We start from the raw sequence: 19,682 nt of genomic DNA on the forward strand, positions 1-19,682 counted from the left end.
TAAAGCTATCAACAACAAGCGTCTTGTTATACCATTTAGATATTTGTGCAATATCTAATTTGTGCAAACTAGTGTGAGAGCTGTAATTTCTGAGCCCACAACCCAGGAATTTGTTCTGAGTGTCAGTATAGAACTGAACTCACAGTCCTTCTACACAAAACTCCAGGTTTTCCCCGCACACAGCTTTCTTATTTCAGTAGATATGTATGTATGTATTTTGGAGGGAGAGAGTAATTTTGTTGCTGCCATTGTTATAAACGAGTCAAAAAGAGTCAAAAACCCTTGCGACCTGCTTCAAATCACCCAGAGATCTATCAGTAAAATCCCGGTCCACTTTCTGCCTAGCTCTGTAGTCGAAGGTGGCCGCTTGCTTGCTTGCAGCCCTTAGGGGCATTTTCCAAATATTACTTAGCAAGCTCCACTGAATTCCCCTGGATAGACTGAGGAGGAGTTGCTGTCTGCTCTAGCAGTGATCAGCCCCACATTCAAAGGGCTGTGGGAGGCAATATAGAGGGAGACCTGGGCCCTGCTCGCTCGCTCGCTACGTGCCAGAACGCGAGCGGTCGGGAATGCAAAATGAAGGCGGCGCTTCGCTTTTCAGGCACAATCCTTATAACGCAGGGCGAGCGTGGCCTTTACTAAGGATTGCCTGGCGGGCAGCTGCTGGCACAGGAGAGCGGGTAGCGTCGAGCGCTCCTTTGCCAAATTATGTTAGCGGGTTGGAGGGCTTCCCTCAGGGACGGCTGCTGCCTGCAGGGCCGACTGACAATGGCCTGGGAGGCGGTGCCTTTTTCCCTGCAAGGAACGGACTGGGCACATGGTCTGCATTCTCTGCACAGTAAACACCCCACTGAGAACATGAAGAGCGTGTGTTGTTGTTTTTCTCCCCAACGGGTCTACAGCCTGAGTTAAACTTCGCTGCGCCCCTTAAGAACTACAACTCCCAGAACCGCGCGCGCTGTGGAGCGAAGGTTGTTTACACGCCGCACGCCTCGCTCTCTGGCTCTTCCGGCGCCGCGTCTTCTCTCTCTGCCCATTGGGCGGCGGCGGGAGCGCGAACGATTCCATGCGCTTTGGAGGTGCGCGCGGAGGCGGAGCGGCTATTGGCGACTCGTGCGCTCGGTAGGGGGAAGGGAGCGCGCGCCGCCCGGCCGCGTCTTGTCGCTGGTGGTGTTGCTCGGCGTCTGCATGGGCAAGAGGAGAGCCATGGAGCGGGAAGGAGGCCCGGTAAGTCGGTGGTGGTGGTTGCTTTGCTCGGTTAGCGGCGAGGCGGCAGTGAGGAAGGGCTCCCAAGCTCCTTGCTGTGGTGCCGTAATAACGTCCCACCTGCCTGCCTTCCGCTTATGGCGAGGGGCGGGGCGGGGTGTTCCATGTGAAAACGGAATACAGTATATTTCCCTCATAGACGGTGCCCCCTTCCCCCTAAAAGGAGTTCGCCCCACAACACGTGCCTCTCTCTCCCACCGCCCTTCTTGCTGGACCCCTGTGTGCAAGGAAAGGCACTTTTCTTTAGCCCTAAACGGATCAAATAAGCTTCCTTGAAAGTTAACTCGCTTGTCTTTTTCTCTCTCTTACTTTCAAAGACAGTTGCTCCTAGTCTAGATAGATAGATGGATAGATATGGATATTGGAAGCAATTCATTGAATACTTGTTACTTCCTCAATCAAAAGGTGGTTTTTGTAATGCTATGTCTATTTTTTTTACAAATCAGATTATATATAGTGTATTTTATGAGTCGATACACAAATGTATTTTAGGTTATAGAGGTTCTTTTTTCTAGGCGTTTTATGTTTTCTTTATTGGTTATAATTATAAATAATAATAAATATAGGTTTTCCTTTAGGGAAAATATTTTTTTCGATGGGAGCCTTAATGTTACTTAAATATACTGTTATTTACCTTTTTAGAAAACCAACATGTGGGACAAAGCTCACTCCCTCCCCAAAATGCATTTTACTCCTTCTGTGCTCTCCTCAGTATGCCTTGTTTCCAGTATCAATGCTATATTTACTTTGTATTGCTGCCCTTGACAAAAAATAAAAATAGACTGAAATTTCTGAGTGTTGAAAGTGTTGCCCCCCCCATTGAATCCATGTGACTGATGCTCCCAACTATATTATTATGTGAATGATCCTGCACACATGTAAGTTTCCTTTTTTTTTTATTTTAATATAAACTTTATTACAAACACATAAACTTACACATACATAAAATCAGACACATACATCTTAGAAAACATAAAAAAACCGTACAAAAGGAAAAAAAAGAGTCAATCACACCCTTACACCCATTTGACTTCCAATAACCTCGGCTTTGGGTTAAATGATCTACATATATCATCTGCAGTTATTTTTCATTTGTCTTTCCACGTCGTAGGAGTTAAACATCGTCTACTGTTAAATTATTAATTCCCAAATTAGTCTCAAGGTAACTTAAGAATTTGGACCAGTCCTCTATCTTTTTAATGGGGTTGTCCCGCCTAATATATTGTGTAAGTTTTGCCAATTCCAGATATTGGTACACTTTCACCCGCCACTCTCTCATTGTTGGTATTTCGGGGGATTTCCATTTCTTTGCTATTAAGATCCTTGCGGCGGTGGTGGCATACAGGAAAAAGGTCTGATCCGTGTTTTTTATTTCCTCCCCAATCATCCCTAAGAGGAAAGCTTCCGGTTTCTTGGGGAAGTTATACTTCAGAATTTTCTTTAACTCCTCGTAAATTTGTCCCCAGAAACCTTTCACTTCCTCACAGGTCCACCAAATATGAATGAAGGTCCCCACCTTATCCTTACACCTCCAGCAAGTATTATCTGCTGTTCTATACATTCTCCCTAATCTGGCCGGGGTCAAGTACCAGCGATACATCATCTTATATAAGTTTTCCCTTAAATCAGCACACGCAGTAAATCTCATGCCTTTCTTCCATAAATTTTGCCATTTATCATAGCCTAGCTCATATCCTAGGTCTTTATTCCATTTAGTCATTACCTCTTTGATCAACTCTTCCTTATTTTCACTTTCCAGCAGTTGCCTATACATTTTAGACAGTAGTTTATTGTTACTCTCAATAATCTCTACTTGGAATCTAGATTTATTTTCTCCCATTCCTATCCTCTTATGTTCCCTCCATAGTGCGTTAATTTGATGTAGATGAAACCAGTCCTTAATTTTCTCTTTTAGTTCGTCCTGCTGTCTTAATTTCCACCCTTCTTCTGATTTAATTAGGAGATCCTCATACGTCCACCTCTTACCTGTCATATTTAGTTTCTTTATTTTAATGATGTCCACAGGTGAAAGCCACCAAGGGGTACTTTGTTCAATCACGTTTTTCTTCCTATTCCACACTTCTAAGAGTGACCCTCTGACTATATGGTTATAAAAACCTCTATGAATTTTATCTTTGTCCTGCCAGAGGTAAGCATGCCACCCAAATCTTAAATCAAATCCTTCTAGGTCTAGTAAATCAGTGTCTTTCAATGTGACCCATTCTTTTATCCAGAGTAGACATGCCGCCTCATAGTAGAGCCTTAAATTTGGTACACCAAAGCCCCCTCTTTCCCTAGGGTCCGTCAGATATTTAAATTTCACCCTAGGTTTCTTCTCCTGCCAAATATATTTGGTCAAGATCCTTTGCCAATTTTTAAAACAGACGGTACCTTTTATCACTGGTAAATTCTGGAACAGGAATAGCAGTCTCGGGAGAATACACATCTTAATCGATGCCATCCTCCCGGTCCAAGATAAATTCAATCTACGCCAAGTGTCCATATCTTTCTTAATTTCTTTCCATAATTTATTATAATTATCCTCTACTAAATTGATGTTCTTTGGAGATAACCATATTCCCAGATATTTCACTTTGTTTACTACTTTAATGTCCACCTGTTGTTCCAGCTGTGATCTCTCCTGTACTGTCAAGTTCTTTATTAATATTTTAGTTTTACCCCTGTTTAACTTGAATCCGGATAATTTGCCAAACTCTTCCAAAAGTTCTACCGCTCTACTGGTACTTTCTATAGGATTTTCTAGAAAAAGGACCAAGTCGTCAGCGTAGGCTTTAAGTTTGTATTCTTTCTCTCCAATTCTTAGTCCCTTGATATTCGGGGTTGCTCTTATTTTATTTGCAGCTGTTTCTAGCACCAAAATAAACAGTAAGGGTGACAGTGGGCAACCCTGCCTTGTCCCTTTCATAATTGGGAAGAATTTAGTCAGGTTGTTATTAATAATCAGCCTGGCCTGCTGGTCTGTGTAGATCGCCCTAATGGCCTTCAGGTAGGGGCCCCCTATTCCCACCTTAACTAGATTTTGTAGCAAAAATTCCCAAGAGACACGGTCAAAAGCTTTTTCCGCGTCAATAAAAATGAGGGCCGCTGGCACGTCTGGTCTTGCCTCCAGGTATTCCATGATGTCTAATACCTGCCGAACATTCTCCCTCAGTTGCCTACCTGGGAGGAATCCCACTTGGTCTCTATGTATATATCTGTTTAGTAATTTTTTAAGTCTACTTGCCATGATGTCTGCGAAGACCTTATAGTCGCAATTTAATAATGAAATTGGCCTATAATTTTTTAAATCTGCCTTTTCCTTTTCAGTCTTAGGAATTAGCGTGATATACGCCTCCTTCCAGGAACTAGGTATCCTCCCCTCTTGGAGAGTGTTATTTATTACCTCCGTTAATACCGGCGCTAACAGATCTACCAATTTCTTGTAATATTTTGCAGGCAGACCGTCTGGACCAGGGGACTTCCCGTTCTTCATTTTATTAATAGCGTCCCTAACCTCCTTTACGGACACCGCTTTATTTAGTTGTATACAATCCTCTTCTGTAAAAAATTTCCTTTCTTCTTGATCCAGGTAGTTCTCTATTTCTACACTACTCTCTTCTCCTTTTTCATACAGCTCTTTGAAAAAAGTAACAAACCTATTTTCAATTTCATTCGGATCTTCTATCACCCTCTCATCTACAATAAGTTTGTTGATCGTATTTTGTTTCTTTCTCTTCCTGAGCTGCCATGCTAGTAGCTTCCCCATTTTATTGGCCGACTCAAAATATTTCTGTCTTGTAAATTTAATTTTCTGTTCTACCTCTTGGTTCAAAATAGCTGAGTATTGGGACTGCAACACCCTCACCACTTGGTTAATCGTTTCATCTGTCGGATTTAAGGCCAGTTTCCTTTCATGATCTTTCAATTGGGCCAAAATATCTTCTTTCTTTTTCTCCCTTAACTTCTTTCTGAAGCTATTTTGCTGTATCAGAAGACCCCTTAGGACTGCCTTACCGGCATCCCATACCAGCTCTATTGGGGTGTCTCTATTCAAATTTATCGCCAAGTACTCTCTTAAAGTTTTTTTGGCCATATCCAGCACCTCCTCATTCTCAAATAGATATTCATTCATCCTCCACCTGGGTTGCCCTTTCAATTCATTTTTAATTTCCAGGATCAGGGGGCAGTGATCTGACAGGGTCCTAGGTAGTATCTCACATCTCTTAACTCTCCATACCAAGGCCCTGGTCACCCATATCTGGTCGATCCTGCCCCAGCTTTGGTGGGGCTCTGAATAATGAGTGAACTGTTTGGTGGTGGGGTTTCTGTGTCTCCAAATGTCAGTTAAGTCTAGATTTTCCACTAACTCGTTGAAGGCCTTAGGGAGCTTCCCCCTGTTTACATTCCTCTGGTTCTCACTTCTATCCAGACTTGGTGTTGGTACCCCATTCCAGTCTCCTAATAAAATTAACTTATAAGGTTCCAGTTCTAACAACATGTTTTCAAGTTTTTCAAAAAACTCTGTTCTATTTGAATTTGGTGCATATATCGACACTACGTTAATTCTTTCCCCTCGGAAATTTAATTGAATACCTAGTATTCTCCCTTCCTCGTCTTTACAGATTTGTATTGGTTCCCACTTTTCTTTGGCGTATATTACCACTCCTTTTTTTTTGTTTACATCCGAATTTATAAATTCTACACCCAACTTTTTATTCACCAAAATATGTCTATGTCTCTTTGCAATGTGGGTTTCCTGAAAACAGATTACATCACATTTCTTGCTTCTCAAAGCTTTCTGAATTTTATTCCTTTTAACTTTCTCGTTCATCCCGTTCACGTTCCATGATAAAAATTTTAAAGTGTCCAGTGTTATCTTCGTTCTCCGACTACTCTACCTCAGGTCAGAACTCGGATTAAAATCTAGCGCCTTTATTTCCTGAGAACCCCTCCTCTTCAGCCGCCCCTTCTCCCACTGCGGCTTCCTCATCCTCATCTCCTGAGATTGACCTCCTCTCTCCTTGGTCTTTCATACTCCCCTCCCCCTCCCCCTCCTTTTTCCGACCATTTCCCCCCTCCTCCCCATCTCGCAGTCTATACTCTGTCCTTCCCAGCTCTCTCTCATATCTTCTCAGAAATTTCTCTGTTTCCTGTATATCCATCAGTTTAAATTTCTTATCTTTGTAGAAGAAGGTGATCCCCTCGGGGAATTCCCATCTAAATTGTATTCCATTTCTCCTTAAGACCGCTACCACCTGTCTATAGCCCTCTCTTTTTCGTAATAACCTGATTGGAATCTCTTTATAGATAATAATGGGCCTGCCTTCAATTCTAAGTTTATTACGATAGCTCGTCCTTAGGATTAGGTTTCTCATTTCTAGGGAGTTGAATATCACCAGACAGTCTCCCAGAAATTTATTGGGTTTTAGGTGTTGTGGTCTAGACATTCTAAATGCATTATCTATTGTTCGTGCTATCTCTTCTTCTTCCAAACCCAACCAGTTGGAGAGCTCCTTGGTCATTTTCTTTCTAACATCTTCATTTCTTTCTTCTGCCACGCCTCTAAATTTTAAATGGAGCTGCTTTTGCCGCATGTCGGCCATGGCAAGGTTGTCCCAAATCCTATCCTGTGCTTTATTCAACTCCCCCAACTCTTCCCTCATCTTCCCTGTTTCCTTTTTCTGTTCCCTCATTTCTTTCTGTAATTTCTTGTTGGACTCCTCAATTATCTTAGATTTTACTGACAGGTCTTGAATTTTAGATGAGAGCTCTCCTACTGCCTCTTCTATTTTTTTATCGATCAGGTCTTGCATATCCCCTAATTTATTTTCTATGTAAGTTTCATTCTGTTTAAATTCTTCCTTTATTTTAATCCATAAACTATCTAAATCCTTAATCTCCTCTTGACGCGATGTCTTTCTCTCCCCCGGGGTCCCACCCACTTTCTTTGCATCCCTCCCTTCCTTCCCCATCATTATTTGTGACACGCTCCCTTTGTTCACCGTTGAGTTTTCCTTGTGGTCCTTTTTGTCCTATACTCCTGCCCCTTCCCCTCCGTTCCTCTAGGCTTCCGTACAAAATACGTATGTGACCCAAGAGAGCAACAGTTCCACAGTATTCTCTTTAAAAGCCCTGGGGGTAGTCTTGGTCCAAAAACATCAATTAGTCCCCTCCACTTCCCTCAGTCCGCTCTCAGTCCTTCTCTCAACCCTCCCCTCGGATCCTTTTCCTAACTTCACCTGCGTCACGTCCAACACCCAACACCCCAAAGAGATTAAAGGGAAGGGGGGGGGATGGAAGGAGGGAGAGGAGTGAGGATGTTAATTGGGGACGTAGGTATCCTACACAGTTTTTTTTCCTGTGCGTTCAAGATTGATCCTGATTAGTTCATTCCCAATACTTCATAGTCCTCTGGAACTTCCAGCACTTCAATAGTTTCAGACACTTGGAACACTTTACACACTTTACACACTTTGGTCTCCTCTCACCGAAAGGTTGCAGCCCCAGTGGTGACCCCCGTTGCGGCCCCGATTGCAGTCCAAGCTCCCACTCAGAGTTGCGTGCCCCCTCTTCAACCCTTCACAGGTCAGGCACAGTCCTAAAAAGGGGTCCTAAGTTTCCTTGAAGTATCGAAAGATGTATGTGGGACAGCGCTAGCATATTGGCTAATTACCGTACCTCCTGGCTTTGCTTTGTGTGCAATTCGCTGCTTCTTGCTTATCAAACAGCTTATTAAATTTGTAACTGGCTGCTATTAAAACTAAATGACAGGTTGCATAGTGAACAGTTAAATATCAGTAGAATAAGAGTAACATCCAGCTGCTGTTTACAGGTAGGTAGCCGTGTTTGTCTGCCGTAGTCGAAACAAAATTAAAAAATCCCTTCCAGTAGCACCTTAGAGACCAACTAAGTTTGTTATTGGTATGAGCTTTTGTGTGCATGCATCCAGCTATTGATATTTGTTTGAGCACCATCAGTATGGTTCAGGAGTCACCAGTTTTGTGCCCATGGCTGGAGCGGGATAGGTCTTCCTTGGCCCCATCCTTCCACTGAAATTACTGTAGTCAGTAGAATTAGTTTTGGTGTGTGCTTTGTGGCATGCTGCCCATTGACAGTTTCTCCAGATTGGGCCCAAAGGTTGGTGAGTTCACTAGTCTGCAATCCTGTGCAAATTTAAGAGCAAGTTCCCCTGAATACAGTGGGGCAACTTACAATTTAAATGTATTTTAGGATCTGATCACACAATAGATGGGAATAAGGGTTGGATTTGCTAATGCAACATTGATTGGAAAATGCTAATTGGTTAGGAGTGTAGAACTGGAGATTCTTGGGATTAAAGGAATGCTTTGTGGAAGAGGGTGGAGCTCAGACAGGAAATGGAATTTGATATTTATGGTGTGGTGGTTCCAGCTGTAGGGTGCATTATGGCTGGATGAGTAGTCGTAGGCAAAGAACTTCATGAACTCAGTAGTGATTTGGTGGCTTGCTGGGTAAATGGACTTAATCAATACAGCATATTGCTTTATCCCTCACAACAAATATGCAAAAAATAATAATACATGTCCTTCCTGTTGAATAACTACTTAGTCTATAATAGCTATTTGCTGGGGTTTTATATTCAAAAGCTGTAGCTTAGATTATTTTTTTTATTCTCCCATAATCATGCATTGAACATTAGGTGGGAAATGTCCTGATGGTTATACTTGCAAAAAGTGGTTAAAATTGGACTAATCTGCTTGAAGTAATCTCTACTGGATGTGGCCAGATTTTTTTCACCCCAAATTGTAGTGGGCTACTATGGGTATCTGCTGCCTGTTTGACATTGCAATCTTCTTGAATTAGAAAGAAAAGCCAAGGTGGTAGGATGTTTGACTGCACTGGATTCCTCAGTATGTTGCTAAACGCACAAAGGTACTTAACAACTCTTTCTTCTTCACTGTTTACCTCATGTTTTTACAGAGCTGGGCTATAGTCATGGCCACTTACCCCCAAAGTCTTCTTAACTCACCTGTTTGCTTTGCTGGGGTTCTCCACATACATTTCTGCCTACAGTGTCCTAACATTGCTTGAAACCAGCAAGTAGGAGGGGGAACTAGATGTACAGTTATCTCTCTCTCTCTCTCTCTCTTTTTGCCAACTGTGTTTAACATCCTGTCTGCTTTGCCCCTAAATTTCCGATGTGTAGAAGGATTGCACAAGTCAGTGGGTTTAAAAGCGTGTTCTGGCCCTCCAGGCAATTCTGGCAATCCTGAAAGGTAACATGTCTGCACTTACGGATTATCTCATATAATGCACTGCCTAGGAGAGAGGCAGGTGCAGGGCATGTTTCATGTAGTCAGGGTGACGTCTAGGCCCAGTGGACCAGGGTATAGCTTCAAACGGACTTGAGACAAGCTATTGAGAATTCCCCAGAATCCTCTGCAATATGCAGAAATTCCACAGCAGATGCTCAGGAGTTCCCTGGAGAAGATGCATCAACATAGACAGTGTTCCCTGAAAGAAAAAAAAAATGGAAAATGCTAGCAAAGATTGAAGTTATGAAACGTTAAAGAAGACTGAAATGATATACAGTTATATACAGGCCTAGGACCCTCGTACCTACGGGACCACCTCTCCTGGTATGCCCCACAGAGAAACTTACGGTCTTCAAATAAAAACATCTTGAAGGTCCCAGGCCACAGAGAAGTTAGGCTGGCCTCAACTAGAGCCAGGGCTTTTTTGGCTGTGGCTCCGACCTGGTGGAACACTCTGTCACAAGAGACTAGGGCCCTGCAGGACTTGACATCTTTCCGCAGGGCCTGCAAGACAGAGCTGTTCCACCAGGCCTTTGGCCAGGGCACAGCCTGACTCCCTCCCTCGGCAATCTTCGCGGAGCTCTGGCCCAATGGTTGCCAGTGGCCTGAATTAATTAATTTTATAATGAATGATTTTAGAATGTTGTTTATGCTATACTTTTATACTGTTTTATTGTTGTTAGCCGCCCTGAGCCCGGCTTCGGCTGGGGAGGGCGGGATATAAATAAAATTTATTATTATTATTATTATTATTATTATTATTATTATTATTATTATTATTATATCATCCCCCCCATTATTCTAGCTTGATTTTGTGTACTCCTTAGGATGTACATCAGTTTTACTTTTTCTTCTTCTTTTTGTGCAATTGCCCACTACTACCACATCACTGTTTTCTGATTGTGCCTATTGTAATTTATGTGGTGCTCACTAAAGACCTCAAAAAGTCAATCCTAAAGTGTTGAGAATTATCATGACTTCAGGATTAAACATTTTAAAGCACAGGATAAATGAACAGAGATGCATTTTCATGTTGTTAGTCATATATATCCCACCTTTCCTAATAAACTTGGCTGGACTTGACTCTGCCTTTTTAGCACCAGTTGAAAACGCTTCCGTTCTCCTGGAATTTTAACAGATATTATTTGTTTGTCCAATTAACTTTCTTTTTGTTAAGAACCAAAGAAGATCTCTGCTGTATCAGACCTAAGGCCTGTCTAGTCCAGCATATGATAATTTGCTTGTCCTTTTCTGCAGCTCTTCCAGTTTACTCTTCCACTTACTGTCTGAAAAATATTTTCACTTGATATTTGATATGTGTTGGTTTTAAATTGTTCTAGTTTGTTGTTGTTGTTGTTGTTGTTGTTGTTGTTGTTGTTGTTGTTGTTAGCTGCTTGGCTTAAAGGAAACAACACAGTATTTTAAATGAATATGTAATATTTTAAGGGGAGCATACTGAGGGAGTATGGGACCTCGTCATTAGTGGAAGTACCGACACTTCCTTGGCTAATAGCCTGCTCAAATGATTCTTCCTCTGATATATGTGAACTGAATACCTCTTTCCCACCAATCATGCCTGTGGGTGTTTCAAATATACTCCGGTCTGTTTTGCTGTTAGTTGGAGTCTCCAGCCCATTGCAAGTCCTCATCCTTGGAGCAGAAGAATGAGGAGCAAGTGGATGATGACTTGGACCTCTTTGGGGGTTATGATAGCTGCCGGCGTTACAGCAGCAGTGGAGAGAGTGGCAGTACCTCCTTCCTGGAAGACTCTAGTGAGAATGAAGCAGCAGATCGAGAAGCTGGGGAACTGCCTACATTGCCTCCACAGGCCCAAAAACCTACCAGCCGATTGCCAGATGAAAGTGGTTCTGAGCCAGGTACTGGTGCTTTGTGGCAAAGGAAGGCTGTAAATGATTGAATACAAAGCAGCTTTATTCTTTCTAGAGTGGGGGGGTAGAGATAGTTGATGGAATACACTACATTTGGAGGATGAGCCAAAAACAAATATATCAGCTTTTTAATAGGGAGAGTGTGATATATTATCTCATACAGACATGGTGAGGGAGTATTGCATATACGGAGTATGCCTAGCCATATGGTATTGCATGAAAAAACAGTGGTGTGTAAAGATGGAAGAATTCAAAATTTCACTATCATGCAGTTCTGCCCACTTTTTAAATCTACAGGGGCCTTTCCCCCAAGAAAACAATTTCAAACAAGCTTTTTTTAAAAAAATAATAATGTTTGGTTAAAGATTTTGACATACATTTCCCATGAATTCAGTGCAGTTATGGAAACTTGTATGTAGAAATACTGTATGTTATAATTTGAACATAAAATTGTGTTTGAATTTTTACACTTGTTTTTAGTGGTAGCTTTAAAACAATACAGCCTGAAAATATATGTCTTATTAAAAAACATGAAATTAAACAATTCAGTTATTCTATACTGTTTCACAAGCAAAGCTTCTGCCCAGAAAAAATCAAAATTTGTTCTCAAAATCCATTTGAGAAATAAACGTTTTTTTAAAAAACGTACAATCTTTATAATTTGTTCTTATCGTATTCCTGGTGTTAAGCTTCCTTAGTAAGAAGGTTTGTGTTGAGAGGAGACGTGTGCAGGGCCAGACTTGTACATTTGGGGGTAGTGTGTCTGAAAATCATGAAATAGGACCAGTGCAACTCCCACAAGGTGGTTTATATGTACACAGCTGAGTGTACCAGCCATATCTAGCAATTCCTCATGATGAGCTACAAACCTTTCTTGAAAATTGTGGAATGGTGATATCACAATGGAGCTAGATACAGTTGGGGTTACCAGCATGGTGGCCAAGGGTGCGGTGGTCCTCCTGCTCTCTGCTCCTTTCATCATGAGGTGGCTTAGATGTTTTCTGGTTTCCCCTTTGAAAAGTACATAGAAGCAAAGGAGGAAGTTGAAAGAATGACAATCTTTTTCACTTTCTATTTCTACTCTGTGCATTTCAAGGCTCAGGTTGACAAATGAGAAGCTGAACAGAAAGTAGAGTGGCCTACACAAAAATAAAACCCCTTATCATTTCTCTAAAATATCTGTTACTCAAATGAAGTTGCGAAAGGATACGATAAATAAAACTAAATAAATAACACAGCAGAGGGGGAGTTGAGGGAGGTCCAGAGGAGGGGAGGGAGAATAATTGTAAATAACATGATGAATGAGATTTGTATCATTAATTGTTATGAAATTCAATAAATATTTAAAAGAATTAGAAAGTAGAGTGACCAAGTGGGTAGGAAGGAAGGGGAAGTGAGCTATGGGACTGTGCATGTATGAAAATAGAATGGCCAGGAGAGAAAGTGGGGTGCCCCAGGAGAGAGAGAAGATGGTGGCAGAGAGAGAGAGAAAGGGGGGGGAGAGAGAATGTGTGTGTGTGTGTGTGCGCGCGCGCGCATATATACCCAGAGGACCCAAAAGCTAGCCATCCTTTGTGTGCAAAAGGAGAGGGTGGAGTAGAGGCTCTTTCCAATCCATTAGGTCACAGTTTTTGTGGTGGAATTTATTTAAGTTAACAGATTCTGGCTTCAAGAAAAAACTGCAATCAGGAGTCTATCTGCATTGTAACACATTTCCTATGTTGGAGCACTGCCATACAGAGGTGCTTTTGGGCAGCCTCATAGGGTGTGCTTGTGTGATGTTTGGGTCAACCCATGCAATTACTATTGGAGGTACAGGTTCCCTCTTGAGCGCCATGCCCCCAGCTAATGAAGTAGTTTATCTCTCTGCTTTATAGTCAATACTATGCAATGCAATGCAGTACTGTCAGCTTTGTGTTTTTTATCCAAATTGGTTGATGCTCCTAGTGGCCAGTGCAATAACTGGCACTCTCTAACTCCTTCAGGTGTCTCTCTTTGGGATCCTAAAGCACACTATGGGCTCTGCTCTCTCCTTCTGATCCGCTAGTTGAAATGCCAGAATGAGCAGTTTGTGTCAGTAGGAACAAGTAACCCTTTACTTCCCCCTTTGTTGCTACCTACCCTTCTTATATGCCAGCTGGCTCTAGAATTCCCCCTAGGTTCACCCCTTGTTTTGGGGGTGGGTGAGACATAAACTATTCCTCCTGGCTTGGAGGAGGAGGTGGCCCCCAGTCAACCTAAGTTTAATCATTCCCGTTGGCAGCCCTGGGGTTTTCTGGTGGAACTGAATTGCTTCCTGCTGCTGAGGCCTATTGTATTTGTGCCCCCTCAGCTGTCTGTGAGATGTGTGGGATTGTGGGCACAAAAGATGCCTTCTTCTCCAAGACCAAACGTTTCTGCAGTGTCTCCTGCTCCAGGAGCTACTCTTCAAATTCCAAGAAGGCCAGCATCCTGGCAAGGCTGCAGGTGAGCAAGGCCCACTTAACGAGACTGCTGTTTGCTAAACGAGGCATGAAAATAACAGTAAGCAGTGCTGGATGCCTGCCAGGGATATTCAAAAAGCCATTCTCCCATGAAGCAGGGACTTCAGGTGCTAGGAGGCACCTAGCAGACAGCCACACTTGATAACTAATTATTTGGAAGCAGCTTTTGGCAGGGGAGGGGAGAGTTGAGGTTGGAAAAGCCATGCTTTCCCCATAGAATTGCACACCCACATGCACCAGCATATTAAAGATCACTTAGCACAGAACAGTTGCCCTTGTAACTGCTGTTTCATATTTGCAAACAGGTTACTGAAGAGGCCCTTTCCAATGCTTGCTTTTGTGGAGTGTGATTTAAAAAGCAAACATTGTCAATGATTGTAATGAAAATAACCACAGAGTAGTGGTTATTCCAGATTGACTAATCTCTCAAAAACACACAATCTTGTATAAGTAAGCCTTATTTGGAATCTAATATTGTACAATTAAGAAATTGTGAATATGACACCAGGGGTGGTGGTTTATTTCAAATTTAGAATACAGTGGTACCCCGCAAGACGAATGCCTCGCAAGACGGAAAACCCGCAAGACGAAAGGGTTTTCTGTTTTGGAGGCGCTTCGCAAGACGAATTTCCCTATGGGCTTGCATCGCAAGACGAAAGCCCATAGGGAAATGCTGGCGGTCGGGAGCAAAGACTTTCGCCCACAGCCGGCCTTCAGAAGAGGACCTCTTCTGAAGGCCGGCGGGGGGCAAAAGTCTTTGCTCCCCCCCGCCTGCCTTCCCCCCCCCCCGCCTGCCCCGAGCGATCTTAAAATGCTGGCGGGCGGGAGCGAAGCGTTCGCTGCCGACCCCCAGCATTTTAAAATCTCCAAGGGACAGCAGAGAAGTCTCTGTCCTGGGGAGATTTTAAAATGCTGGGGGTCGGGAGCGAAGCGTTAGCTGCCGACCCCCAGCATTTTAAAATCTCCCCCTGTCCCGAGGAGATTTTAAAATGCTGGGGGTCGGGAGCTAACGCTTCGCTCCCGACCCCCAGCATTTTAAAATCTCCCCGTGTCCCGGGAAGGTTTTAAAATGCTGGGGGTCGGGAGCGCTTCGCTCCCGACCCCCAGCATTTTAAAACGCTGTTCCGAAGGGGAGGCGGGGACACCTGCCCCAGCCGCCCCACTTCGGAAAGCTGTTCCGAAGTGGGGAGGGGGGGCGGGGACACCTGCCCCAGCCGCCCCACTTCGGAAAGCTGTTCCGAAGTGGGGCGGGGGGCGGGGACACCTGCCCCAGCCGCCCCACTTCGGAAAGCTGTTCCGAAGTGGGGAGGGGGGGCGGGGACACCTGCCCCAGCCGCCCCACTTCGGAAAGCTGTTCCGAAGTGGGGAGGGGAGGCGGGGACACCTGCCCCAGCCGCCCCACTTCGGAAAGCTGTTCCGAAGTGGGGAGGGGACTCCTGCCCCAGCCGCCCCACTTCGGAAAGCTGTTCCGAAGTGGGGCGGGGGGCGGGGACACCTGCCCCAGCCGCCCCACTTCGGAAAGCTGTTCCGAAGTGGGGAGGGGGGGCAGGGACACCTGCCCCAGCCGCCCCACTTCGGAAAGCTGTTCCGAAGTGGGGCGGGGGGGCGGGGACACCTGCCCCAGCCGCCCCACTTCGGAAAGCTGTTCCGAAGTGGGGAGGGGGGGGCGGGGACACCTGCCCCAGCCGCCCCACTTCGGAAAGCTGTTCCGAAGTGGGGAGGGGGGGCGGGGACACCTGCCCCAGCCGCCCCACTTCGGAAAGCTGTTCCGAAGTGGGGCGGGGACACCTGCCCCAGCCGCCCCACTTCGGAAAGCTGTTCCGAAGTGGGGCGGGGGGCGGGGATACCTGCCCCAGCCGCCCCACTTCGGAAAGCTGTTCCGAAGTGGGGAGGGGGGGCAGGGACACCTGCCCCAGCCGCCCCACTTCGGAAAGCTGTTCCGAAGTGGGGCGGGGGGGCGGGGACACCTGCCCCAGCCGCCCCACTTCGGAAAGCTGTTCCGAAGTGGGGAGGGGGGGCGGGGACACCTGCCCCAGCCGCCCCACTTCGGAAAGCTGTTCCGAAGTGGGGAGGGGGGGCGGGGACACCTTCTGAAGGCGGGCAGGGGGCGAAAGTCTTTGTCCCCCCTGCCTGCCTTCCCAGGGGCTTTTAAATCGCCCCGGACAGCGGAGAAGTCCTCCGCTGTCCGGGGCGATTTTAAAATGCCGCCCGCCAGCATTTTAAGATCGCCCCGGACAGCGGAGAAGTCCTCCGCTGTCCCAGGGTTTTTTAAAATGCTGGGGGTGGGAAGAAAAGCCCTTGTCCCCCCCCCAGCCTTCAGAAGAGGTCCGGGGACAGACTGTCCCCGGACCTGGTCTGAAGGCGGTTTCCCTAGGAACGCATTAATTGATTTTCAATGCATTCCTATGGGAAACTGTGCATCGCAAGACGAAAAAACCGCAAGACGAAGAGACTTGCGGAACGAATTAATTTCGTCTTGCGAGGCACCACTGTAAAAAGAGTGTGACCTTTTGCAAGCATTTCCTGTATGAGAGGAGGCACCAGAAGGGAGAAAAAGGACAGCTCCACTAGTTGACAGGACACAGCATAGCTCAGAGATAAGGGAGTGAGTTGGAGGAGAAGAGGGTTTTCCTCAAAAGAAAATGAAGGAATCGGGCAGGTTTTAGGAAATAAGTTCTTTCTGTTCTTGATATCATTTCCTTCTCCATAACTTGGAGTGAGGCTTTCAGGGACAGAGTTCCATATTTTCCAACTGTTAAATCATGTTGACCACTCTGAGCACATGTATAAAAGGCAAGGGAAAGATTAATAGTTGTTTTTGTCATTGTCTTGTAAAAGTAGTAGAAGGTTCTGCATTGCACTCCTTTTCCATTTGAATGGCAAAAAGAATTCTCTGACACCTTTAGAAAACTGCAAAACATACGGTCGCATGAGCTTTCCTAGGCCAGGAGTAATTTTGTCAGCTACATCTGATAAGAGAAGCAACAGTCTTTGAACTATCATGCCACATCTCTTCAGATACAGATAACAAAGTTACTTCTTATTTAGGAAAGCTACTTGTAAGCCGTTTCGCTGCCACAAAACTTTCTTGTACTCGTTAAAGCTGCCCTTCTGGTTTGATCCATTTAACCTGCAAATCCATCACAGGCAGCAAGATTTGTCTGTCCCTTGTGTCACTGGAAGGCTATTGGGAATTAACATCTCCTTATCGTTTTGTTTTGTCTTGTCACACTTTCACAGGGCAAACCACCTACGAAGAAAGCCAAAGTCTTGCACAAGGCAGCCTGGTCTGCAAAAATCGGGGCTTTTCTCCATACGCAGGGCACAGGGCAACTGGCAGATGGAACGCCAACTGGCCAGGATGGTAAGTGCTGGCAAGTGGGCAGAGGAAGTAAGAGGCTGTTGCTTGCTTCAAACCTCAAGGCGATTAGGAAGTTCATCAGAACCATGCACAAAAGTATTTCTGGTTGAATAGAATATGCCAGTTGAAAGAGAAGAATGAATGTATAACCACTATAGATGTGGATGCAAGGTGAAGGAGTGCCTGCATGGCAGAGAGAGAGAGAGAATGAGAGAGAATGAGAGAGAATGAGAGAGAGAGACTTGCGTCCCCTTCCTGGTTTTTGGCGATGCGTTTCAGACTTGTTGGCCTTGTAAACTAGTCTCTGTTTTTGGATAAGTCTAAAAACGTCTAGACTGTTCTGCGCTCTCTATAATAGATCTAGCTATTTTCTCCTTCCATTGGATAAAGATGTCTGAGCTCTTCGGAAACTCGCAGCGTCTTACACCAAGAGGATGATGCTCCAATAGAAGATGTCCCCATATCTGTCCTTGTCCTGTTGTGGCGAATCTGTTTGCCAACCTTGAACCTTCTGTGTTGAGATGGTCTCTTGTGTCCCCTCCCAGCTCTCATCGTTGGCTTTGACTGGGGAGCGTACCTGCAGGACCATGGATGCAAGGCTGCACCTGTTGGCAGTTTCAAACATGTGAGCACTCTCTACTTTCCATCAAGCCCATATGTGTTGTGTTGCAACAGAACCTAGGCTCCTGATAAGATAAGAAGGGTCCCCAGGAAAGTGCTCAGGGTAGCTTAAATTTTGTTTTTAAACAAGGATATCAAATCAAGATGACTTTGAATATCCATATTGTAAACTATGTGCTATGATTTCCAAATGATAAAAATCTTAATAGTATCCTGCAAATGGGATGCTGGTAGTGCTGTGGGTTAAACCACAGAGCCTAGGGCTTGCCGATCAGAAGGTCGGTGGTTCGAATCCCCGCAACAGGGTAAGCTCCCGTTGTTGGGTCCCAGCTCCTGCCAACCTAGCAGTTCGAAAGCACGTCAAAGTGCAAGTAGATAAATAGGTACCGCTCCTGCGGGAAGGTAAACGGCATTTCTGCGTGCTGCTCTGGTTCACCAGAAGCGGCTTAGTCATGCTGGCCACATGACCTGGAAGCTGTACGTCGGCTCCCTCGGCTAATAAAGCGAGATGAGCGCCGCAGCCCCAGAGTCGGCCACGACTAGACCTAATGGTCAGGGGTCCCTTTACCTTTATCCTGCAAATGGATCCCAATTAGATTTGGCAATCAGCTTAAAAATATGTGAACAATTAAATTTAGTGTTGCTAGAAAGGAGAACATTTAAACAAATTGTTAGCTAACATTAAAACTAGTGCAAACTGCTATGACCATAAAATAAGTATAAGCTGTTCTACAATAATGAGAAACCTACACTGTATGATTAACAATGCTCTATTCATGTCTGTGAAGATGAACAGGAGAACTTCAGACTCTCCATCTGGTGTTGGAGGTAATTCCCCTTTTTCCCCACAATCACATTTTTACCTAGAAAGGTGCTAGAGAAACGGATGCTAACAGAGTTAAGGGCACAAAGCTCTTCGTTAAAAGCGATTCCCTCACCTGCTCATCACACGTGTGCACAATAGCACATTCATACACACACACACAAGCAAATATAAATTATTCTGACATTTTGCTATTCTTTCTATGCCTCCCTGTTTTTCTGCTTCAATCTGTTCTCCACTCCGTCATCAGGTGCCTCTTTATGATCAATGGGAAGATGTGATAAAAGGGATGAAGGTAGAAGTGTTAAACAGTGATGCTGTGCTCCCCAGTCGTGTGTATTGGATTGCCTCTGTTGTTAAGATTGCAGGTGGGTCTCTTGAGGGGGATAACAGAAAAGAGTAATTTACTTTCCTTATTGTTATTTGAATGTACATCTGCTTCCATCTGGAGACTTGAGGCAGGCAACATATTTAAAAGGGAATAAAAGCAACACCATTATAAAACGTTATGTACAGTACTTACTTTTTAACACTGATATGCAGCTATTCAAACAGGTTTCAGATCTATTGCGCAAAAAAATTGAAAACTTACATTAAAAGCATTATTGATAAAAGCAGCCCAAGAGAAGTAACGGAACAGAGAATTAGCAACACAGCAAAGGCTCTCTTTTCCTTTTCAAAAGGGGAGGTTTTAGCTTGTATTTTAAAAGGACAGCAGAGAGGAGGCTGCATGCACCTCTTGTGGGAGAGCATTCCAAAGAATTGGGGCTGCAACAGAGAAGGCCCTGCTTATTGTAGAGAGTAAGCTCACCTCCACAGTAGTTGGAATCTGTACCAAGGCCTTATTAGTAGATCTCAGTTTGCTAGGGAAGTTCATTTGGCAGTGCAAGAGCTAGAGCAGTGGTTTCCCAACCTTTTTGGTATGGCAACTCACAAGCCCAAATT

The 19,682-nt window shown here is 44.6% G+C and overlaps 1 protein-coding gene across 2 annotated transcripts in view; it reads left to right on the forward strand.

The window, feature by feature from the left end:
- Positions 1-19,682, forward strand: part of L3MBTL2 (L3MBTL histone methyl-lysine binding protein 2) — a 32,822-nt gene continuing 13,140 nt past the window's right edge. The window contains exons 1-6 of one of the 2 annotated variants that reach the window (XM_081209518.1): positions 1-1,227; positions 11,179-11,437; positions 13,782-13,915; positions 17,173-17,296; positions 17,839-17,918; positions 18,988-19,105. In XM_081209518.1, the coding sequence (XP_081065644.1) occupies positions 1,189-1,227; positions 11,179-11,437; positions 13,782-13,915; positions 17,173-17,296; positions 17,839-17,918; positions 18,988-19,105 (754 nt within the window). In that variant the 5' untranslated portion in view covers positions 1-1,188. The remainder of the gene's footprint in view (positions 1,228-11,178; positions 11,438-13,781; positions 13,916-17,172; positions 17,297-17,838; positions 17,919-18,987; positions 19,106-19,682) is intronic. The other variant, XM_081209517.1, reaches the window with a different exon arrangement.

The sequence above is a fragment of the Podarcis bocagei genome (assembly GCF_964188305.1).
Source record: "Podarcis bocagei genome assembly, chromosome: 10".
NCBI lineage: Eukaryota > Metazoa > Chordata > Lepidosauria > Squamata > Lacertidae > Podarcis > Podarcis bocagei.